Source organism: Cryptotermes secundus, unplaced genomic scaffold, assembly GCF_002891405.2.
Source record: "Cryptotermes secundus unplaced genomic scaffold, Csec_1.0 scaffold1072, whole genome shotgun sequence".
In the NCBI taxonomy this organism is placed as follows: Eukaryota; Metazoa; Arthropoda; class Insecta; order Blattodea; family Kalotermitidae; genus Cryptotermes; species Cryptotermes secundus.
In genome coordinates, this window is record NW_019735578.1 from 734937 (window position 1) to 760256 (window position 25320).

General features: G+C 37.7%; 1 protein-coding gene across 2 annotated transcripts in view; it reads left to right on the top strand.

Annotated features, from left to right (window-relative positions):
• Positions 1-783: 783 nt before the first annotated feature.
• Positions 784-25320, top strand: part of LOC111869667 (S-adenosylmethionine decarboxylase proenzyme) — a 32504-nt gene continuing 7967 nt past the window's right edge. The window contains exons 1-7 of one of the 2 annotated variants that reach the window (XM_023861358.2): positions 784-962; positions 2846-2932; positions 10590-10716; positions 13896-13998; positions 14440-14645; positions 19168-19263; positions 20246-20266. In XM_023861358.2, the coding sequence (XP_023717126.1) occupies positions 841-962; positions 2846-2932; positions 10590-10716; positions 13896-13998; positions 14440-14645; positions 19168-19263; positions 20246-20266 (762 nt within the window). In that variant the 5' untranslated portion in view covers positions 784-840. The remainder of the gene's footprint in view (positions 963-2845; positions 2933-10589; positions 10717-13895; positions 13999-14439; positions 14646-19167; positions 19264-20245; positions 20267-25320) is intronic. The other variant, XM_023861359.2, reaches the window with a different exon arrangement.

Consider the following 25320-nt stretch of genomic DNA (forward strand, 5'->3'; position numbering starts at 1 on the left):
GATATACCAATGACTTTCTAATATTGTATTTGAGCATCCTGTTGCATTAATGTATCATTTATTTCACATATGTTTCCGTCTTAAACACGCCACATTATACAGTCACCCTTCTTCCACATACATGGTTCGTCTGTATACGACCATCATCAGGTATTTTGCTAAAATATTTGCACTCAATGTCGAAATTTCGTATCGCGTGTGATCGCGATATTTCCTGATGAAAGTAAGTGGACCTAAGAGTATTACACATCCCAATATATTCCTCATGGTCGTCGTCCTCTCTTCCCACGCCGTCTCAACCGATCTCAACTACCACCAGGATCAGTAGTATTATCTTCCAGGAGGCACTTGGAACGAAATTAAAAAGATAATCATGCATTACATCGGCCGAATATACCCACTGAAGATGGCGTGATTAATTAATCAAACATGAGTTTCCTTAATGTGCGCCAGCTAATCTGGAAACCAGTTGCCTCCTTGAAATCGGCGACATTTCTCGGAAATCGCGGTTGCGTTGCGGTTTCCAGTTTCTTTGATATGCACCCGGCCTAAGCGGTGTAAGCTGCTTCACGTAATAAACGTAAATTACTCTTAGTATCTTCCATATTGTGTGCGAAGAAAGGCCCCCAATCATTGACTTCATACGCCGAAGACGACTATATCATTGATTGCAGAGGCCGAAGAAAATTTATGCCCAGCGTCGCAATTCAATACTTTACAGTACGTGTGTTGAATCTGTGGCATGCGCAAACGTCGATAAGCGCACACTTGACCCATTTATCTGTCATTGCGCATAACCGGCTGGCAGTCTCGAATCGGGTAGCCTGGTGCGGTTTGAGGATGGCTGAATCGGAGGGAAGTAATGGTGTGCAGTTCTTTGAAGGTGTAGAAAAACTTTTGGAAATTTGGTTCACCAGAACTGACGGAAATTCCAAACAGTGTGATCTGCGGAATATACCAAGGTAAATCGTAGATACGTTTGACATATTCGATGTTAATGTTCCCGTTTTCAAGCTCCTAGGACCATGTAAAATGGTGGCGCCTGAGATGAGGCATGCTCTGTAAGAGAGTACAATAATGATTTTCTTATGTCACGTTCGAGGATCTGTTCAGGTCAAAATAGGTAATGAGGCGCTTTTTAAAAATAATATTTGAAGGTACTAGATCAGAACCAAGTCAGAATCAGAGTAACTGATAAATCACTGATGCCGGCTCTAGGTGTGTTATTTTAATTTCAGCCGGTAGGGCAATTATCGTATTATGCCCTGTTAATCCAGAGTTCTGTTTTGCTGCCATAACATAGATTTCTGAAGATGAAATATTACTTATATGTAACAACGTATTTGTCACATGTTACATAGTTGGATGATATGCAAGATAGATCCAACACTCAAAGTGCGCTTTTTTCGGCCACAGCAGTATTTAGGAAAACACGAAATATAAAATTATGCCACAAGCCTATCATACAGTTAATAACCTAGTTTTGGCAGGTGATTATTTAATTTTAGGTACCAAAAACCAATATTCGGTGGCTGGTTCTCTCTTGTGTAACTGTATTGAGTTATTTTTCGTCCTGTATTGTTATAGTAATTCGCATTAATCTTTTGAGATTGACCTTCATTCAAGGAAGCCAATGGAAATCCTGCTTAAATAATAGAATATCTTAATAGTTTTAAGATGTAAAAGTTTGTGACAGTGGTACATTAGTATAAATGTTAAGTTTCTGGACACTATCCAGTGTTGTATCTATCTAAAAACACCATCTTCTTTATTTTTCAAAACACAACGTTTTGGAGCCTTGATTCTATGTCTATCTTCAGGTAAACCCTATTTTATTGATTGGGCCCAACTGAGCAGGTTTTACCAGAAGATGGAGACAGAATCCAGTCTCCAAAACGTTGTGTTTTGAAAAATAAAGAGGACGGTGTTTTTAGATAAAGACATGATGATGAGTAATGTCCAGAAACATAATATTTGTATGTAATACTTAAAAAAAATAAATTTCTAGGGATCATCAGTTTCCTAGGAGTAGAAAACTTGTTTTAGATACTGGAGGTCCTTTCTTCAGGGTTAAAGTGACTGGGGCATGAAGCTGACCACTCACCTCCAACTAGTGCCAAGGTCAAGAATACATGGATCTATACATCCACTTGCCCATACGCCTCTATGGCATAGTTAAGCACAGGGACAACTTTTCCTTTTTACTAAAGAACTTTAAGGTTGTAGTATTCATGAAATCCCAGGATTATGTATTGGCCCAGAGGTGGGCTGCCTAGTGTTAGGCTTCACATAGTTTTTCTCAATCCTTACAGTCAAACACTTTAAATTAGGTCACACTCATTTCCTCTTTTGAAGCCCTTATTCACCAACCATCCTGTCATTCAGTGGTAAGCCAAGGGTTTTTGTAAATAAATATATTCTGATTATTCTGATCTTCCAGAATTATCAGATATATGAAGCAATATTGTCTGTTTGTTTAACAGTGGGGTAAGAAGGCATCAGTTTCCCCTAAAATATGGGATCTATCTACCAATCTATATGACATATCCCAGAAGACCATAATGTTCATATTCACTGTTGTAAGAACCTGTAATTTCACCATGTTCACCGTAACATCGAACATTTATTGACTATTCATAGTGCTGTTGTAATAGACCATGCATACAATCCAGCTGCCAATACTAATATTGTTACCCCTGAATTAAAATCTGGTTGTCATTCCAGTACTACCAGGGTATTCAGAATTCCTGGACAATCAGAGTTAATAATAGCAACATTGTCTGACTGATGATGTATATTGATTACTGCAGTTACTTTCATGTAACTTAAATTCTGTTTCCTGCAGACAGAAACTGGAGAGTCTATTGAAAATTGTTCGATGTGAAGTCATCAGCTTCATACACAATGATCAAGTAGATGCATATGTCCTCAGGTGAGTTTTACTCCTGGAATTTTATTGTCATTTTGGCTGCTTGTAATGTTGGCCCTTTCAGTGGTGTTTGTGATCTGTAGAAGATAATGCAAATGTTGATGCAGGGTTTCACATTTTCCGTATATGTTTATTACCCTATAATACAGTTACTTGTCATAGGAAAGTCTGGTGGTACATAGTGGTTTGGTTTGTATGGATGGTCTTTAAGTGCAGCTTCTTGTGCTTTGAGACTATTGGTGTGCTGCATTTTCTCTGTTTTATAAATGTCGTTCTACAACTTGTTTGGACCTTATGTGGTCATCAGGTAGTTACATAATAGCTTTACTATACTTTTTTTATTATTAAATTGTTATAAAAGGAGTGGTTATGTTTTGTTTGAGGTTTGTATTCTGTGTGCCCTGGTGTTGTGTGAACACACAGAATGGAGTATATGGCTTACAAAATATAAACCTCACATACAGCACAACCACTGCTTTAGAACAATGAACTAAAAAGAGTAGTACAGTGAAGCAGTACATATCTACCTGATGGTGACCACATGAGGTCCAAACATGTAGAAATGACTTGTACAAAAGAGTGACAACGTACCACACCAACAATGTACAAGTACAACAAGAAGTTTCACTTTAAAGACTACTCACATAAGTCATATCATTAACCAGTGCAACAGGATGCTGAAATATAATATTGTGTTGCTATATAAATCATCCCATTTTTGAGTGACTCCGCTACCCACTTTAAGGAATAGTAAACTGTTATTAACTCTGCAAATGGAAGTTAGCATTTTATACCCAAGAGATGAAGTGGAGAAAGAGGGTTAAAATATTATATAATACTTGATAATTCGTACGGTTGACCTGGTGTAATTCATAATTTATTTACATCCATAAACTGTTACACAAGTACAATTGGACAAGTCAGTTTAAGACATTTAAAACACTACAAGTTAACAACTCTTTAAAAGTGACAAAATGATACACAAGACTATAAACAATAAAATCGTATTTTTTTTTTTCTTTTCTTCTTAGGATCGTCCCCCTGCTGAGGCTAGCAACCAAGGATGACATCCCCCAACAATCCAATATAAAGCAACACATACACTTATACCATCTATATACAATCACACCACATCAGAACCAACCTGAGCCACCAAACTACCATCCATCATTGTTATTAAAAAAACTCCTGCATGCAGTTGTATGATAAATAACTGTTTAATTTATTTTTAAAAACTTTAAAATTTTCTATTATTTTTAATTCGGGGGACAAGCTGTTATGTATTTTAATTCCTATGTTAATTACACTTAATTTGCAATGAACAGTGTTGAATGTAAGTTTTGAGGTTTTCACGGCGATGACTATGAAGAAAGTCGTCTTCTAGGTTTAGGCGCCTAAACCCAGAAGACAACTTTCTTAACAGTGTTGAATGTTTATACATAGAAATCCTGTTTTCCTTTAGTGTTATACTTGTGAATGTCAGAATAATGAGTTGTGTAGATCTTGTTNAGGACTATGTTTAATTTATGGTAGAGATGTTGTATGTGAGTGGTACAGCTTAAGTTATCTGTGATATATATATATACCTAAGAATTTTAAATTTGATGAGTAAGATATTTATTATTTAGGTACAAAATGGGTCCATGAGTTAAACTAGATCCTCTTCCCTGAAATAGTATTGCTTTAGTCTTTTCAGCATTTGTTATAAGATTATTTGTTAGGAACCAGTTTTCTAATTGTTTCATGACTTTTACTGATTTTTCTTTTAATAATGGGAGATTTTTCTCTGTGAGTAGTATATTTGTGTCATCCGCGAGTAACCCCACCTTAGCTTCTTGAACTGCTTGGGGCAAATCGTTTATAAACAACAAGCACAGAAGGGGTCCCAAAACAGAACCCTGAGGTACACCATATTTTATTTCTTTACATGATGAAGCAAACAGCTTTATATTTGTGGTCTTTTCAACTAAATGCTGTGCTTCTACAAATTGAGTTCTAGCCCTAAGATATGAATTCATCCAAGAGTGTATTTTCCCTCTATGACCATACAGCTCCAATTTGGCAAGCAGTAGTTTATGATTTATTACATAAAAGACCTTAATTAAATCTAAAAATATGCTTAAGGTCTTTCATTCTGGTCCGTCACACTAACCAATTAACAATCAAGTTCCTTCCGTCAAATGTGACGGTGGTGATTTCTTTTTCTACTATAAATGCCTCTGATGATGGCTCCGTGGTGAGCCGAAACATGTAAGGCAGGTGGTGACGAGGTGGAAAACTTAAAAAAGTGTCACATTTGACGGAAGGAACTTGATTGCTAAAAATATGCCTATAAGTAACAGCTTATTATCTGATGCTTTTTAGATATCCTCTAAGAAGGTTTGTGTTGCTGTATTGGTAGATTTCTTCTGTCTGAAGCCATTTGAGCCTCAGATATCATGTTGTGTTTGTTTAAGAAGACCATTACTCTTTCATATATTTCAAGAATTTTGAAAAAAAAAACTGGCAAAATTGAAATTGGTCTGTAATTGGAGATTTCCTGTTTCCCACCTTTTTTGTGAATAGGCCGAACTTTTGCAATCTTCATCAGATTTGGAAAGGTTCCAGAACATAATGAAATGTTAAATATAAAGTTTAGTGGTTTCTTGATACGAGTATACTGAATAGTTTCTTTTACTAACCTTTCAGGTTTTTGTCCCAGCCAGCTGAAAATTTACCTTTTAGTTTCTTGGTTACATATAAAACCTCTTCTTCAGTAATTGGAGCAAGAAACATGGAATTAGAGATTAATATTTTATTATTTACAGTGTCAGGACCAAATTTACAACCCGTATTTTGATTTAACATCTTGTCCGCAAAATATCTATGACAAAAGCATTAAATTGATGAGATATATCTTGTGGATTTGAAACCAACATGGAGCCTCTTTTTGAAGGAAATGTTTTGGTTTGTTTTTTGAACATTCCCTGATTTCTTTTTGGTATTTGCCATATTGCCTTGGTATGGTATACTGACCTTGAAATATTAACAAACATAACAATTGCAAACTCTGCCCCGATACTTTTATCCCTTTCTTTAACCATTGTGATTTGATATCTTTATTTTTAGAGAATTTTTAATGGAAAAATATTTACAAAATACATGCAATACTTTGCTAAAAAAGAACTGTATGCCCTATTTACATCAGTATGTGAGTAAACATCTTCCCATATTTCATTTATAAGTGCTTGTTAAATAGTTCTATATTTCTTAGTGAGAAGACTTTTTATAGTTTGCTAGGATATTAGAATGGAATGGTCTACATATTTATCTTAGGAGAAAAAATGTAGTGTTATTCCAACATCATAGGCTTCTTTTTTAAATATCTGAGTCAAAGACACCTTCCAGTGTCTTCAGTAAGTAACTTCTGTGATGTCTTTCACACTGAACTGGTCACTGAAACACAGTGAACATTTTTAGTGTGTGGATCCAGTCCACAGAATAAAAATCCTCCCTGTATATTCAGCCACTTGATCAAATGCCACTGTTACCTCATGGTGTGAGAAAACAACTGAGAAGAATGAATGTTCAGCACTTATTAGGCTGAGATTTTTTTTTTGTATATAGAGTATAGAATGTAAATAGTTGTGAATTGTTGAATCTTTAGCTGTTTCATATTGAGCTCAAAAGGATTCAGAACAAATTTTGGTCGTTGAGCTTTTATATGATACACTGAGAGACCAGAAGTGGACACAAGATGTTAGTAAGAATACCTGAATGAAAACCAACTTGGAGACAAAGGTTTAGCTAGGGTAGATGCAGGAGAGTCCACTTGTGAGCTCTTGTGGTTCTGGTGATGAACTTAAGGTTCTCTTATTGATCATCTGAGTCACTTTCAACTGCTCTAGAAAATCTGTGAGTTAGCAAATGTTTGATACAGCATAGTTAAACTGATTAAGTATGGTGCGCTCATCCACCAACCAGCACACCTGCCTTAACTTGAGACATTGTGTGTGGTGTTCTGATTTTGCTGCATATAAAAATGGAAGTGGATTTTGTTGTGTGTTCAGCAACACACACCACATTGTAATAGACATGACTACATTCGTTGTACTGTAAATGACCTGATAACCAGCATGTACAGGGAATGGGATGTTCTGGTTACAAGAGGACGACTCTTGCAGAAAGCAATTTTTCATGCAGTTTCATCCCTCACTCTTCTTTTGCGCGTTTCTATTTTATGTTTGAAGTCAGTGAATTTTCACTTTCGTTCTTGCATGGGAGTCTTTTGGAATAACACATTGGATTGATGGGTGAAAGGTTTAGATTTGCTACATTGCCTCTGCTGTAATCAAGGATCACTGTGTGACTATAATGGCACCTGCATGATGGAGGACAGTGGACACTGCTGCTTGGGATGACTGGGAGCCTACAGCATGGCAGGAATATATGTGCATTAGAACTTTGGTTTTGAAGTAACTGTATAGCATTAGGTTACTGGCACGGTCTGGACCCTCTACTTTCCGTAGCAGACACTAATTTTCTCTTCTTTTGAGTTCTCTGGCTCAGATTTCATGTCTTTTTCTTTCGTTGCCTTAGAATTGAAAAGGGCATTTGATAGTTTTTTTAGAGGAGGTCATGGGTCACAAATGTACATCATGTGCAATTTGATATTTTATTAACGTAATAAAAGGGGCATTCAGTAGTGTAGTTGGTTGAGGCATTGTGCTACAAGTTTGAAGGTTATGGGTTCAGTTCACAATGAGGTCATTGGATTTTTTGAGTTTACCTAATCCTTCCAGCAGCACTTCTGCCCCGGGGTCAATTCATCCTGTGACAGAAATGAGTACCAGGAATCTTCCTTGGGGATAAAGGGTGGCCAGTGCATAAGGCCGACAGCCTTACCTCCATCTGTGAGCTGATTAGCTAGAAGATGTGGAAGCCTCAGTGTCTCACAACCCTGTGGGCCTTTGTGGCCTGTTATAGGGGCAGCTTTACCTTTTATTAACATAATAAAACTTGTTGATTTTCTTTGAAGGTTTTTACCAGCTCCATGAGAATTAAAAATGCTGGGATACCTGATAATTAGGGGTTTATTGCTGTAAACATGCTTAGTAGTAAAGTATCACACTGATTCATGGTATGTATGAATCCTTCTGATCCAAGGCAGAGCTTTTGTGTAAGAAGCAAACATCCTAAGGAAAATAAACTCCACTTTTTCTTACATGGACTTTGTACATTGTAACTGTAGCCTGTTAGTCTGATATAAATTGTGTGAAGTCAGAAATTTAATCTGCTGACTTTTGCAGTATGTTAAGAGGCTCTATCAAATGATGTATGTCTCAGGATATTTTAGCAGAAGGTGGTCTAACATGGTATAATGTGTCTTATACATGATGAATGGTTAATTTAATGAACACACAAACCAAATGCTGTTAATACTTTCTGTCAGCAGGTTTAGGTAAAGTTTAAGTTTGCCTTTTTCCCAAGGTTTAAACCCCAACCAAGTTGTTGTTGCTGTAACACTGTAGACTTATATTTGGGATGTACTGTATTTGAATCTTGGCAAGGACTTCATAAGTTTTTTTGTGATTTACCTCAGTCCCTGCAAGCAGATGCTGGCTGAGACATTTTGATAATGTTTCAGTTCTCAGCAGTTGGACCTCTGCTGTGTAGTGTGTTGTTTGAGCAGATATTTTCTAAGGTTTCCAAAGGTCACTCTGTTGATATGTGAACTTAACCTCCACACTTGATAAGTTGTTTTGCTTCTTTTCAGTATGACATACTTTATGTATGCTTATTCATAGTGCAGGGCTCATATGAATCCATCCATCCTTTCTAAGGCTTTTCATCATTTTGGAAGTATTATTGATATCTGTCCACCATTGGTTTGCCGAACCTGTCACAACTTCACCAGAACCCCATTAGCCACTGTATTGAGTTCCTCTTTGCCCTCCTGCTGCTTGACTCGTTTGGTTGGAGGGTTCAGGATTTTTTCAGAACAAGCAGTGCTGGGAAACAAGAAAGTGTCCGCTCACCAGCCTTAATTAATACCATGGTGGATGAATTTGCTCATAAAGGTAGAGGAGAAGGGACCTTAATTTGCAGACATGTTGAATTGGGGGAAAGAGGAAGAGGAATTGAAGGCAGTGAAGTCACTAAACCTTTATTATGAAGGAATGTGGACTGAAAATGAATGCAGACAAGATAAATGCTGAAGATTTCAAGGAATCCAGACAAGTGTAAATTCAGAAAGGGAAAATAATTGGAGAGAATTAACAGAATAATACAGAGTAGTTCTGAATGTTATCAAATTACAAAGGGAATGTTATGGAACAGAAGAATCCCAAAACAGTGCAGAACAACAGTCTGTAAAGTATATTTTAAACCAGTACTAACATATCATGTGGTTAGTCGCTGGCTTCCCACTGCGGTGGCCCGGGTTTGATCCCAGGTCTGGTCAAGTGGGATTTGTGGTGGACAAAGTGGCGCTGGGGCCAGTTTTCTCCGAGTACTTAGGTTTCCCCAGCCAGTCTTCATTCCACCAAATTCTCCATCATCATGATCACCTGGGGCAGGCAACAATAGGCCAATCAGTGGCCGCCGTGCCGAGTGGACCCAGTTGGACTCCACCTCCCACAAAGGGAATTTAATTTTTTTTAACATATAGTATATTGCTGGACATGAACATGAGTGGGACAGAAGCAAAATCCAAGTAATAGTTATGAAATTTTTTAGAACTACTGAGTGGCAAACAAGAGATATAATTAGGAATTAATGTTTTAGCGGTACATTCGGAAGTCAAAATTTGTAGAAAGTTTAATCAGGAAAGATTGAAAGTGTTTGGTCCCATGAAAAGAATGTTCTTAATTAGAGTCTTTTTGATTTATGGATACTGGTTTATTCTCATCTTACTCAGTTTTCAACAGATATGATACATAATGTAAGAATAATCCATGAAAGTCTCTTGTACCTGGGTTTTGACAGTGTTGTATTGATCAGTGCAGAATGAGTGTTCTTGGAAGAACTTCGTGAACCTACTGCCCATTAAATCCATCCATCTTGATAGATGGATGGGCCCCAATTTTGGATTCTGTGCACCGTTTCAGACTTGTCAGACGTACGTATTTGTAACATTAACACAAACAAATGCCTCATACGCAAGTAGGTTTATGGTCTGTATCCATATATATATATGTTCCTCTGGAGCATTGATGAGCTTGTGCCAAAGTACATGGCATTACATCCCAGAAGAAGTACTCTCCAAATTTCATGTTCAGCGGTTTTTCAGTTAGAAGGAAGATGCATGTATATGGACTTTAGTTACTTTTATCTAAAAAGAAAGATTGGCTTGGTGATCATGTCACCACACCAAATTTCAGAAAATTACCAGCATTTCTTCCACCTTGGAATTATGTGATTATTTGGTGTTATTGGTGGTAGGTAATGAGAAGCTATGAAGGTGCAGTAGCCTGCAGTGGTATGATGTGCATACCAGTTTTTCCCAAAAATTTAACATTTGGTTGAAAGTTACTAGGCATATTCTTGCAAACATTATGCTATAAATGTATTTATCTCTCATGAAGTAATTGAGGTACACCAAAAATGCTATAGGAATACCCATTTATGAAGAAATAGTTGGTTATTTGCAAGTGTATCTATGCTGGGTGTTTTCTTTCAGTGAGAGTAGTATGTTCGTTGCTCGCCGTCGTTTCATCTTGAAAACTTGTGGCACCACAACTCCACTTCAGTGCCTGAAGCCTCTCATGTTGTTGGTGGAGCAGTATGCTGGATTTGATGAAGTGGAGGTAATAATGTAAAATATTTGTTATTTTGCAGAAATGTTTGTAATATTCGCTGCAGGACATTTAAATGACACTTCAAATATGTGGCCCATTCATCTATAGCAAAACTCTAAACTGTGTATGCTCCAGGATAAGGTCATTATTTTGCTATAATGTTGTACAATTTTGTCTTAATTGACATTGCACTTATTTATGTTTGGAATCATAGTTCCTGGGGGCATGCGGTAGTGTAGTTGGTTGAGGCACTATGCTACAAGCCTGAGGGTTGCAGGATTAAATCCTGATGAGGTGGTTATTTTCAATTTACCTAATCCTTCCAGCCGCACTATGGCCCTGGTGTTGACTCAGTCTCTAACAGAAACGAGTACCAGTAATATTCTTGGGGGTAAAGGGTGGCGGGCGCATAAGGCTGACAGCCTTACTCACATGTATGAGCCGATTGTCAAGAAAATGTGGGAACCTCAACCTCTCATAACCCTATGGGCCTCCACGGCCTGTTACGGCATACCTTTGCTTTACTATATTTCCTATCAAGTGTACTCCCCACAAATGTATGTGGCCTTTTGAGGACTGTTATGAATCTTTTGTTAATGTTTGTCCTGTAGTATTCCACATTGTTAGAAATGCTTCTTGCCAAGCAATTCCTATAGATATTTTTTGCCTTTTAAGGTTGTGAATCATATTTGTTAATTTGTATCTTGTGTTTACAATTGTAGTTGTTAGGTTTTATGTTCAGTGACATTTGTGCTTGGCATAAATGTTTCTGTCTCATAAGACCATGAGAGATCTCTATAACAGGATAGGGGGGCATGACAGAATATTTTAATAATGACGACTTAACAGTGAAAACCTTTTTGGGTCTGTTTGTGGAACATTTTGCCTACTTGAGTTGTTTAATGATACACAGCCACTGTACAGGCTAAGGTCTCATCAAAACCACTTGTCGAAACGTGTCACCACCCACCATTTAATTTTCTAGAATTATTTGCTTATGTGCAATATTTGAAAAGTTTGCTGTATGAGATCGTTACTTGTTTAAATCATGAAGTAAAGAGCCTCTGTGAAAGCAGTAGAGTGTGTTGTAGAATTAGGGCATCGTTTTTTGAGTGTAAACATGTTCCACACATTTAATTGAAATTAAAATTATTTGATTTGGAACAGTGTGTTGTCTGCCAGTTTTAAATAAATTAAGGGAATAATCCTCTGTTATAAGAAATAATGACCACCTGTGTGGTTTGATGATCAGAGTTCATGGCTACAGATTCAGAGGTCTGGGTTTAATTCCCGACGCTACCAGATTATCTGAGAAGCAGTGGGTCTGGAACGGGGTCCACTCAGCCTCATGAGTATAATTGAGAAGCTATTTCAAGGAAATAGTCGCTCCGGTCTAGAAAACCGAAATTAACGGCCAAGGGGATCCATTGTGCTGACCACGCAACGTCCTTTATCCGCAAAAGTTGGAACTAACTTTGCCGACAAACGGCGATCGCTTGGTCGGTATAGTTCGCTTGTGGACTACAGGCCACAGAGTTTGTTTGTTTTTGTTTGTATAAGAAATAATAGAGGTTCATTCCATAAAACATAATGAAGTGTATATTTTTGTGTTAAATGGTACAGTCTGTGTATTTGTCATTGTGTGAGTTTTGCTATCTTTTTAAAGAAATTCCTGCTTAAAGTAGAAAGTATAGACATCTTGGCAATAGTTTTTGGCTTATTTTTCACTGCAAATTTTCGCTTCATTGTGTGTACATTGGAATCTCCATTTGATATAACTCAGTATAATCAGTGGCCGACGTGCTGAGTGGACCCAGCTGGACTCTACCCCCCCCCCCCACTATGCGAATTAAAAAAATTACCTAAGCGTAAGATTTTATCATTTAATATTCAGTTTCAGTGATCCCAAGGCAGTAATCTTCATGTAAATGATGTCCTCAGAACAAAGGTGAGAAAATGTCAACAGTGCCACCACTTGATGTGGCTGATCTGCATCTGCATAAAATTATGTTTCTGCAATAATCCAACAGCAGCCACTACTTACCTTGTCTAGTGGGTGAGGTTGTGTTTGTTCAGATTCATCCCCTCTTGATTGCTGCTATGTGGTTGGTGGGTGTAGAGGAAGGAAGTGACTATGAATATCCTACTGCTGCCAACTCCATTTGCTGCAAGTGATGGGGGATTAGCATCATTCTGTCTTTTGCTATCACCTCTGCTTAACTGTTTGGAATTAACCCCCTAGACTCCTATTGCAACCTGCTTGTAATGGGATGGCCTGTCCAGCCACCCTCTCTTTGCCAGTTACACTTTCACAAGTTGTGTAAGAGCTGGTCTCATGGTCAGGTTTGGGATGCACCCCAAGGCTGGCAGCACCCTTACCATTGTTAGGGGATGATAATTCCTCTGTCACTGTGCCCCACTGGGAATTACACCTAAAAGGGCCCTCTTTTTGGGATAATAATGTAATGATTCATTGTGCTAGAAAGGGAGAAGAGGTAGGTTTATTGGCTGTCAGTGCATTAGAATGTCATTCTATCCCAACCCTTAGAATTGGGGTTGGATAAATATACCCTAACACAAATCTGGTTACTGATTGTTATCTGTTGAAATATGTATTACAACAATTATCACTCTTTGATTGTCTGTTGGTTGAGCCATGTACTCTCTGAAAACTCACTGTGCTGTTACCATCTGGAACTCTTTATTTTAATGATTAAAACACAGTTGCGCAGCAAGTTCTTACTGCAGAACGCAAGAAACCAAAAGTAGATTGACTGAGTCCTACCGTTATCTTCCATGGGTGATCAGCACATCTTTATGATAAGACAGCCAGAATAAGTCTACCTGAAACTTCATAAGAGGAGTGCTACATTAACAGAATGCTTCTGCATTCTTGTGTACTATGTCACAACAGTTCCCCCCCACAAAGAGAAAACCTTAAATAGGAATTTCTCTGTATATAGGTTGACATTGATATTACACTTTGGAATTTGTTTATTCAGAAATATTTGATTGATTCTGTCATGGAAACTTAGGACGTAGTTTGTGTGTCAGACATTTTGTTCGTGGGGATTGCCCTAACCATTGCTGGCACTGTATGCAATTTGTAATTTATCTTTACCCTCTATAACAGCAAAATTAGTCTTGTAAAGTTTGAATTTGTTCATTCTTATTTCTTTTCGCATCAGGATGTGTTTTATTCTCGGAAGAACTTCAAAAGACCTGATCTTCAGATGAATCCACATCAAGCTTTTGAACAAGAAGTTGCTTTGCTGGATAGTTTTTTCAAAGGTATTTGTAAACCAAAGTGTGAATTCCATGTATTTATTTCTGTCTTCTGCGCAGCTTGTACAGAAAGTTTTAAAATTCTAGTGTGAGTTGCGCTGAAGACGGAAATTAATACATGGAAAGAATACAGTGCAACAGAATGCTGAAATACAGAATTATGATATACGACAAAGTGTGATGTTTTGTTTCCATTATCCTGAGATACTGTTTTGAAGATAGCTTTCTGGATTCTTTACTAAAAAATTGTAATTGTATCAGTTTAATCTGCGTTCTTTGTAATTACACTGTAAGTTTTAACATGTGAGTAATTAGAGTCATTACTGATGTAAAATGAAGTATTGTGGACGATTGTCCACTCTTCTCATTATAATTCCTTCTTATTGTGTGCACTGTAATATAGCTTTTACATAAAGAATGATTAGGATATATATTTTGACTTAACAGATGGTGCTGCTTACTGTTTGGGCACTGTAAATCGAGATTGTTGGTACCTATACACTCTGAACCCATTGGAGGGAGATAACAAGAAGCGGCATCGGGGCATCCCAGAACCTGACCAAACATTGGAAATACTTATGTCAGATCTAGATCCAGAAGTGATGGCCATTTTCACGCGGGAAGAGTCATCCTCAGCTGCAGAGGCTACCCAGGTTTGTATGGCGGCAGTGTTGCTTCATGGACAAGAGCATAATTACAACAGGGTGTCTACCAGTGGGGAACACATATTATAAGCTCACTTTATCAAAGTAGCTTTTTTTATATATTTATTTCATATCATGAAATTAGTATTAATAGCATTCAATCCAAATTAATGAAGGTATTTGTTGTAGGCACTTTTAGTTTCTGGTAGTATTTTGGGGTCAAACAAAAGATTACAGCACCCCATGAAAAAATGACTTTCGTGCATAGAATCGATGAATATTTAGGATAGCAAGCTAGAACTACCATAAAATAGTAATCAGTTTAGTTGATATAGCAGCATTCTAAATGCAGTCTTCTTGACTTACATAGAGTATGCTGATAAAATTATGTTCACTGTTACAGTAGTGATATGTTTATATTGTTAGTCTCTTATGAATGAAGTGGAAGTATTGTAATTTTATGTGTGAACATCAAAATATTTTCTCTGTTTAAATAAAGTTTAATAAAACTAAGTTGCTCTGGTGGATGTAATTGTTTTCACACTTATAGAGTATCATATTAACCTGAGGTTTTAAAAATGAAAAGAAAAAAAGTAATTATCAAGTTTGTTCTGTGTTATTTCCTATCATCACTTTAAAATTTATGCCATCACTTAGAACTGCTGAATGATACTTCCATATGATCTCCTTTCACAGGCAACTGCCAGCATATCATTTCATACTCTCACTGTAACTTTCCTTACCAGTTAAGTGGTTATTATGTCTTAACATGTGATGCAGCACTCTGTATCGTAGTGGGTATGTCGTCTCAACATGTGTTTCTAAGTACCCTGTTATAGATATAATGACAGTTGGCAATGCAAATATGTACGTTGTGCATGATAGGGTATAACAGGAAGGTGCTGATTGCTTAATAACTGTCCTGGGTTCGAGTTATTGCGAGTAAACATTATAGCAGATCCTTAGAAAAAGATGCGTGACTAATGAGGTGATATGTGAACTGTTGCAAGAGAACGGATGTGGTGATATTACTCAGAGCAAATATTGTAGTGACAGTAAAATAAATGTGAAGATTTCGTCAAATGGTGAACAGAGTGTCAGGTCTGATGAAGAAGAAAATGTCAGTGACAGCAGTAGCATGCAGCATGGCATATGGGCAAGGTCAGGTGCTGAGCAGCCATGTTTTCCGTTTATTGAAAAGACTGGTATAAATGTTGATTTAGAAGACCCCAGTAACCCCCTGAAATATTTCCAATTGTTTTGTACACCAGAAATTGCAGGAGTAATAGGCAGAAAAATATATTGGTATGCTGAAAAGTTTTCGGAAAACATGTGGGAACCATCAACAGTGAATCTAGAGCTAGCCAATCACAGGCTAGGAACCAGCCAATGCTAAGCAACGGCTGGGTCCTAGCTTGTGATTGGCTAGCTCTGAATTCACTGTGGGTGGTTGCCACTAAGATATAGGACCCATCACTGGAAGATGACCAGAAATGAAGTAATGAAGTTGCTGGCATTCTTGTTGTTACAAGGACTTCACCAGAAACCAGATAACAAGAGCTGTTTTCTCCAAGGGAAGATTTTGGAAATATCAACATTTTTTTACCTGTTCAGTGAGATGATGTTTTACCTTCTACTCATGTTTCTTCATTTTATTGACAACAAAAAGGTCAATGTTGGGAAACAAGGTACAGTTGCAAAAACTGTAGGTGACCCTGTGTACTGCACTGGCCAACTTCTAGAGGCGCGAAAGGGGATCGAGGTTTAGCTAGTGGCTATGAAGTGTCTGAATGCAAGATTTCAGTGGCTAAAAGGTGTATTGTTGGCTGGTATTGAAAACTACACCATAATTATAAAGACTTTCAGAGTATGTGCCACGGGAGTTGCACCAGTGTTTCTGGTGGTATAAGCGTTTTAGTGATGATTTCATAGTCTGTGCAAGATAGCGCTTTTGCAGTTGATGTTTGGGACAACAAATTGCTTTTGTTGCACAGTTCATTCATCCGCAGTAGCCTTGAGCTTGTGAAGGAAGTTCAAGTTCAGCCCACATGGCAATAAGGTCTGTTATCAATGAGGCAGTCAGAGCTGTAGTAAGTCATAGTGAAATGTTGCAGTAATCAGACATGTGAGTGTGTGTTTAGGCTGGAAGTTGTTTTTTTATCAGCTTCAGTGAACATTTTTCATATGTAAAAACACCAGATGCCAGTCAGGACTGCATATACTGAATGTGCATGAGTCAGACATGCCTTTGTGATCACATATTGGGAACTGAAATGCATGCCAGTGGTGACAGTGGTATACTTTATGAGAATGAAGTGAAAAGTCCAGAATTTTACTAAAAAGTATGTGTAAACTTGAATGTAATGTTTATATTTATATGAATATATAGATATATGAACTCTGATAATTAGTCTGTCAGAGACTTTGTTTCATAATTTTATAACGACACAATGGTTGAGATACTGAATTCTGAAAAGGGAGCAACAGTTGTAAAATTAAACACTGCAGTAACAAATTTAAATGTCTGGTGAATTTTAATGTCCCACTATGAGAGAGATAAGACCATGGAAAATATACCACTTAACTGGTTAATAAACATCAGATAAAGATCAGCTACTTGCATCTGCCTTCATAGCATCAACCTGACAGCTTTCTCTGACCTATTATGGTGATGCCCTTGGAACCCTGAGATTCCAGAAGTATTGTCAGATTTTTGCTAGTGGTGAATTTCATTATGAATGCTAAGAATGTAACCTTATAAGGTCTCTTTGTTTTATATTAAATTTAGGAAGATGAATCTGGCTATGTCTTCATATAATCAAACTTTGAATTGTGATTGAAGAATGAGGACAGGAGGAAATTGTAGTATTTCTCTGCTGTCTGCACATGTCAAGCATAAATAGTGAATTCATTAAGGTTATCACTTATATGTTATTGGATTCATGTGATGGTGTTTTGTATTATATTTCTCCTTAAGGAGGAACTTTTTGGATATAAAATTCATTTTCACACTGATGAAAGAAAAGCTGCATACCAATGCAGTTCAAGATACCGGAATCTGGTAGTGTTCAATTCTGACCCTTTCCAGAAACAGTGATTCAGTTTACTTTCTGTCAATTGATTTCTGGGCAAACCTAACTTAGGAGTACTGTGAATTGAAATTTGTAGCCCCCCTTTGCTACTATGAAATCGAATTTCAAGAAAACACTGCCCCAGCTGCATCAACTTTGAGAGTCCAGCGCTCTCAGTGTTTGATGACTAATCTAGACATACAGCCTTCCAGGTATGCCATAGGAGTCAAATATTGCAGTTACCTTTTGTCTTTTACCTTCGTGAATTGTACAGAATCGTACAGAATCTTGCATATTTGTTGTACCCTATTTTAAACATACTGACTTTTTGTTTGGTAGCAGTTAATAGATTATCTGTTAGATGACTACAGTATGTGTACGTGTGATTCAAGGCTGTGGTAAAACAGAGAATGAGTTAGAAGTTGCTGAAACACAGGCTATAGAAATGCACACTTTTACATTCGTGTTCATGTAGGACAGCTTATCAAGATGTCACACATTTGATTCACAGATGCAGATGGGTTAAAATGACGATCATAGTGATTTATTTTCATTACATGCAACCTAAAAGCATCCCTTGGTTGTTAATGTGTTAAAGTAAGAAAGAAAATAAATTTTGTTAAATTAGTTAAGAGGTTTGGCTACAACCCAAATTGACGGGTGTTTGCCTGAGTGTTGTCGGCTTTCAAATTACTGATGCTGCTTCATGAGGTCTTAAATGTTAAATTTTCCATTGCTAACCCTTGCATGCATGCATTCTTTGAGTTGGTAGTAGTGTCATTTATTATGTGTGAAGTTTTAGACTTTAAAAAATGGTGGGTACATATTTTATTTGGCTCTGATGGTGTGGGGGTTTTGATAGATGGATCTGGTAGACACCCTGACTCTGATTTTGCAGTTAAGTGGTGACATTTGGTTTACGTCGTGTGCATTCATGTTGCCTCCAACGGTAGTGTAGAGAGGTGGTCCTGCGCAAGGCCCTGACTTGAATGTTTCGGGATTAACTGCCGTCGCCTGGCGAAACGGAACTGACCCATCAATGGTCTTTTGCAGCAACTGCCTGCAGCTGCCATCTCTCTGTCATAGCTGGAAATGGTAATAATCTGAATCCATTTCATTAAGGCAATGCTAATCATAGAGTAAGGTTTGGTGGACTGCCATATTATTGCCAGCAGAAACATGCTCTGTAGATTAAATCTTTTTCATTGTAGAAAAGAAAATCCCTGTTAACATTGCATGATCAGAACACATATGAAACTGTTGGGACTACTACTCCCCGTTTTTAGGGGTTTTCCAACTGGAAACAGTGAAGTGTAGTGGTGATTTCTGTCTTCTTTGGACATGTTACAGCTGGGAATATTGCAGCAGGTTTCGGTGGCATGACAAGTTCTGTAATCAGAGTTTGTATTTGTGGTTAAGGTATGTAACCTTTGAAGTTTTTATGTTGTATTTTGTTTCAGAAATCTGGAATTGAGAAGCTGGTGCCAAATATGATGATTGATGATTTTCTGTTTGAGCCCTGTGGTTACTCAATGAATGGTATTTCCAGTAAAAATGTAAGTGTATTTCTTATTTGTATAAATTCGTTTTGGAATTGTCCTCTGTACATTGATAGGTGCTGTGAAGAATAGTGTTTTGTGTAATGTGATGCGTTGAAGGGGGGGGGGGTTGCCTTTGGGATTGCTCCAGCCCTGTGTGTAATCTGTGAAACTGCACAGTAATGAAATAAGCAGGGCACTTTAGGCAGCTGTAGTCCATAATGGAGTTGTCATTTTGATGTTGATACTTATGTTATCAGTGGATACCGCAGATTCTGGTATAATGAATGATTGGTGTATTATCACAAATGGTCTCTAAAGCTGTAATGTAGAATTGATAGTTCAAATAAAGATGAAGGTGTGCTGGACTGCATGTGTAGTTAAGGTAGAGACAAGGAATACATTCAGAATTTTGATTGAGAATTGTCTTGGAAAGTGGCCACTTTGAAGACCAAACGGGAGATGGAAAGTTGCCATAAATGGATTTTAGTTAGTGGTGGAGGTAGATGGAGCTGTCTCATATTGTGTTCATTGGCAGGCTGCAGGTGTTGAGCCTTTGGGTTCTATTATCAAAGTGTTATTTAGAAGGGAAAATTATAAAAATTATTGTACATGCATTCTATCTTTCAAGTAAGACTGATTGTCATACAGAAAGTTGTATTATACAAAAAACAATTGAAACCACAGTTGTGTGTTTGGATTATTCATTTTGCTGTTCTTATTAAGTGAGCTTGTTTCATCACCATCACTGTTGCTCACGTTTTGTTTTCCTGCACTGTTGATTTATATAATATGAAATTATTAATAAATCTGTAGTTCATAATTAATCTTGTCTTCAGATTTTTATGTATTTATATTAATTTATTATGAAATTTGAAACACATTTAAGATGGAACTGTTCATGTGGCAAGAGAAAGGAATTGTTAATAAATGTTGCAGTATTGTATAATGAGGCCTCTTTAAAAAGGGGTCTGATAATTTTCTTTCCCTCTGTCCATAGGGTGGCCCTGATTTGCCCTCTGTAAGTACCTTCATCACATGAAATATGCATGGGGCAGTTTGGAATTTGTTATGGAATGGAGAAATCTGTTTAAGATAAAATGCTTGTTACAAAATTAGAGGCAAATGAAGGTTTATTTATTTAACAGATAAATATTGTTCATTGAATATTTAACAATGGCTGAAGAGAATTGATCTGTGGCCTCTTATTAAGTCAAATACTCTGTTTCTTTGATAAACTGTGGCAATTCGATGAATTGTATGATTGTTTTAGAAGTCTGGTTTGGTACCATTCTGTTATATAATGAGATAAGAAAGAAATGTGCCACTTAATTCTCATTCACTCTGGTATTGAGTACAGGCTTTATCTTCATTGGTTCTTTAATTTTGTACATAATTCAGTTGCTGCTTTCTGTTGTAGGTGCTTCAAGGCTTTTTTTTTTTATTATTATTATGCTAGTGGGGTGGGACTAAGTCCCTTGTACTGCGGCCACATCTGGCCTATTGTACCAGCCCCAGATGATAGGCGAGGGTGATTGTGGAGCAATTGGTGAAATGAAGATTGGCAGGGGAAACCGAAGTATTCGGAGAAAACCTGCCCCAGCGCCACTTTGTCCACCACATATCCCATTTGACCAGACCCGGGATAAAACCTGGGCTGCCACGGTGGGAAGCCAGCGACTAACCGCTTGAGCTATGGTGCGACCTTGCTTCAGAGCTTACTGTGATGTTGTGCACATTATAAAGATTGAAATTAGGTGGTGCTGCAATTGTGTTTTTCCAAATGAATCTTCATTTTAACACTTTAGGACCAGCCCCTTATTAAGATAAACCACATAAAAGAAATCATTAACCATTAAACTAATTTGGGATTGTAGGGAAGTGTCATAAGGAACATTTGAAACTTTTTATACAATCGCCAGCTTTTTAACGTGATTATATAATAATAAACTCACTTTTGTTCTGACCCTTACTGCCACACTTTCATTGCAGTTGTTTGCATCTGCAACAAGTACCAGAGTTACTTAAACCTAGACATGACCTGCCCTTCCAAAGTGTGTCATTATCATGTAACTTCGTTTTAATATTTCAGTATTTCTGCTCTTGCATGCCACCTAGGTGAGAAGTATTAAAACTTCTTTGAGAGCTCAGGCAAGAAAGCAAATGTTAAAAAGTTGTAGAAACCTGATTTGCATTGGCAGCTCTCAGTATATTGAGTAGCTTTTAATCTTAACTCATGTGAAGCTAATAAGTGCTCAGGTCTTTGGAATATCTGCATGTCTGAATATGAAGATTTATGTCGTTCCATTTAAAAAGTATGGATGATAGATACAGGAATTTGTGGAAAATTAATGTGATATGTGATTTTTTTAATAATGTAGTTTTCTGTAGTTCATTTGATCTACAGGATTTACAGACACTGTTTTAGTTTGTTTTGCTGCAGATGCAATGTCTGTATGGTTTGTCAGTGCATTTGTTAGCATGCATGTGTGCATAGTCAGACTATTCGTAACGCTCATTATGTGATGGTAATTCAGATGAAAAATATTGCTGTAAAGTACATAGCTACACAAAAGTAGCGTGTATGCTATTTATCGGTACCTTCTTTCTCAATGCATATCTTCCATTTTACCAGTGTCATCATCATAAAAATTGCTAATGTTCACATGCCCCCGTTTTGCACTGTACACTGTACCATCTCGTTAGTAAACAAGCAGATTCCACTGTGCAGTTTTTAGATATGTATAGATGTATACAGATGTATAGACTGGGAATGGGAAAAGTTCTATGCAGAGGTCTTTGATTATTGTAACATCTGAGAATTGCGTGGACATACATTGTCATCCTGCAAGCAGACGTCCTTTTAACAGCAGTTTCCATTATTCTCCAGTAGGTGACTTCAGATTCTCCTTCAAAAACTTGCAATTTATTTGACTTTTTTACCTCTTGTTTATGAAATCTGTTACTCTGACACCATACATGTACCACCAAACAGTCAACATTACCCTTCAAGTGAGAATTGGGCTCCTCTGTGATGAAGGATGGCATTGTTTTGCAAGCTCATTTAGTATTAGGCTCAAAGTAATGCATTCATTTTCTTCAAGAAAACCATCTCTCATTTGCTTATGACCATTTTGTGATAAGCATTTTCTGGTTTGTCACCTTCAGCTGCCAGAAATTGAGTAACATCATGCTACTCTTGCTTGGTGTAAGATTCCACACAAATAATCATTTTGGACCTGTGATATGCGTACCTGTTCTTAACTTAATGTTCGCACCAGTCATAGCACATGCACCTGGGTTGCAGAAGGTCAGCACAAATATAGATGACTCATGACTTGAAAGTATATTACAGTAAAACTGTTATTTTGAATTGAATTACCATCATAATACCATCGTCCTCAGCATCGTGGTTACAAAGCTGCATGGCATCCTAATTGTATATTTTTCCATTTATTAACATAATGTATACACATGCATAAGCTGATAACTTTATGCAATTGGATATGAGTTTCTGCTTGACATCTTTTGAGAAAATGAAGCTGTTGCAAATTTTTAAAACATTATCACAAGTGCATTATCCAGTTTCAGAGCACTTAAAACTTTATATCGAGTAGATGCTTCTTAATCATTTAAAACTGACATAATTTGTATACAGGTAAATATAGTATTACATATTTGGCAAATGAACTGTAAATATTGTCAGGATATTTAGCCTTTAAGAGACGGGTCATTTAAATTCCGGTAATGGCAGCAGGCCGGAGTTAATTTAAATGCCCGCCATCGTAGGGTATTACAAATTGTAACCATGTTACTGAAAATGCTGTGATTTCTACAATTTTTGTGATAAACAAACGAAATAAACGCTGCTTTTATCTAGAAAGAATATAGAATCACATATTGTAATTTACAGATTTTAAAATCTGTAAAAATTGTTACACTGATTCCAAAAAATTGTTTTCCCAATTTCGAGCGTCTGTCTACAAATATGCATACAGTTTCTGCAGTATAAATGCATGCTGCTGACATCCTGTCTTACTATGTCTTATCTGGCAAAAGGGGAGGAAGTTTATGTTTGTATTGCACATTCTCCAGTCACGTCGGAACCTTTCTGTATGCACGAGTGTGGTCGAAGTCTTATCGTACTTTGTCCTTCCTCTGACTGTGTATATCTTGGACTAGCCACACAGAGGTACTGTTCTCGGAATAGCCCCGCATTTCGCCCTTGCTTCCTCGCCACTTTCAGAGTTGTCTGTACCACAGTCTGAATCGGTGTCATTTATACAAGCTGGAAAAACATTCCTTCATACCACGTTCGCCCCACGCACACACAAGCATGGGAAGCGCATTATCAGCTGCCTCTCAATTTCGGCTTCTTCCATGCGAAATGAGGCCATGGTGGATAGTTGAAATTGTGATGTTTTATAAGCGTTACAATTAGAGGAGGCCACTCGACATCACTGGCTGACTCCCTCTAATGCGAGACTGAGGTGTCGTGTGTGCTCTTCGCGTGGGAAACAGAGTTACATTCCGACAAATTGCGACGTCAGACTCTGCATTCAGTTAGATGACGCAGGAGGGAATACTGTCTACTTATAAAGTGGGTGCCCAAAAATAATGTAAGTAGAACAAGAATTTCTTTCTTAAATTTGGATTTTAAAACACTGTGCGCACGCGTGGACTGCGCGTACCCATGCGGTGTCGCACGACCACTCGGCTACACTTTAAAGGTCTCCATATGGTGTTGCTGGGATCTTAAAGGTTAATTATGGAAATGTTTTAAGGGGAGTTGCATAAAAGTTACCACATTAAGTATTCATACTGTGGCATGTAGACCCATTGCTAGGCGACAGTCATGAAATAAGCACATATACAACAGCTGTTACTAAGTAGTGGTGTCACAAGTGAGCATGCTTCCACACATGTGATTGGATATAACAGTAGGAAGTGGTGTTTTCTGTGCATTCCATGCTGAGATGTTATAAGCAGTACAGGTCTAGAGACAAGAAGTCGTCGAAACCAATCCCATCTGTAGCTGTCATGATGCCTCCAAAAGCAGTGTTAACTCACAACTTCTTTGCACCTCTCAGAACTACTGGTGCAGAGGCTCCCAGAAAAGTAGGTAGGCCACCACCAGTAATGATGATTTCTACCACAAACCTCATCTGACTCCTAAGCAGCATGAAAGACCATGTCAAAGGAGAGGACAGTTTCCGAAATACAAGAAACAGAATCCGTATTATAAGAAAAGAAATGGCATATTATTCAACCATGAAATCCTACCTGGAGAAAAATAACGTCTTCTATCTTACCTTCTCCCCAATTCTGAAAAGCCGATCAAGACAGTGATCTGTCACCTTCCCCCAAACATGCCAGCAGAAAATATTTCAAACAGCCTCAACGTCATCAACATGAAGCAAAATATGACTGCTCGAACTGCACCCAACGGACAAACCCACATGGAACCCCTCCCTCTGTTCCTTGTTACCTTAACAGGAGACGTAAAATCTTAAAGATATATTAAAGCATCTTATGATCAAGGTAGTTATAGACAGTTCAGACTGGCCTTATTCAGTGCTACAACTGACAAAACTCTGACCATTTCTCGGGCAACTGGAAGCAATCTCCTAGATGTTTGTGGTGCAGTGGTGGCCACCTGCATAAGGAATGCCCTGAAAAGACAAATACAGAACCTGTACCAAGCTGTTGCAGTTGCACCCTAGCAGAAGGAGAAACCTCATCCAGCGTCATATCAAGACTACAGTCATTCAAAAGGAGGAGAGGAGATTCTCTGGGAGGAACGTTCTCTAATTTCACCTCACTAGAGCAGTCCTGCACAGCTGCACTGCTTCAAGACACGCAACATCAGCAACCACAGGCACTGCAGACATAAGGAAAAGCTTGTGGCCCTCTGTACATAGTCCATCACGTGACAATACTATGTAAAAACACCACACCATAAGGGCATGTAGGGAAAGTTAAGCTAAAGCTTCACATATTCTTAATATTACATGACTATATAAGGTTACCTGTTTTTGATGAATCAACAGCATTTTCATATCATAACCTTATAGA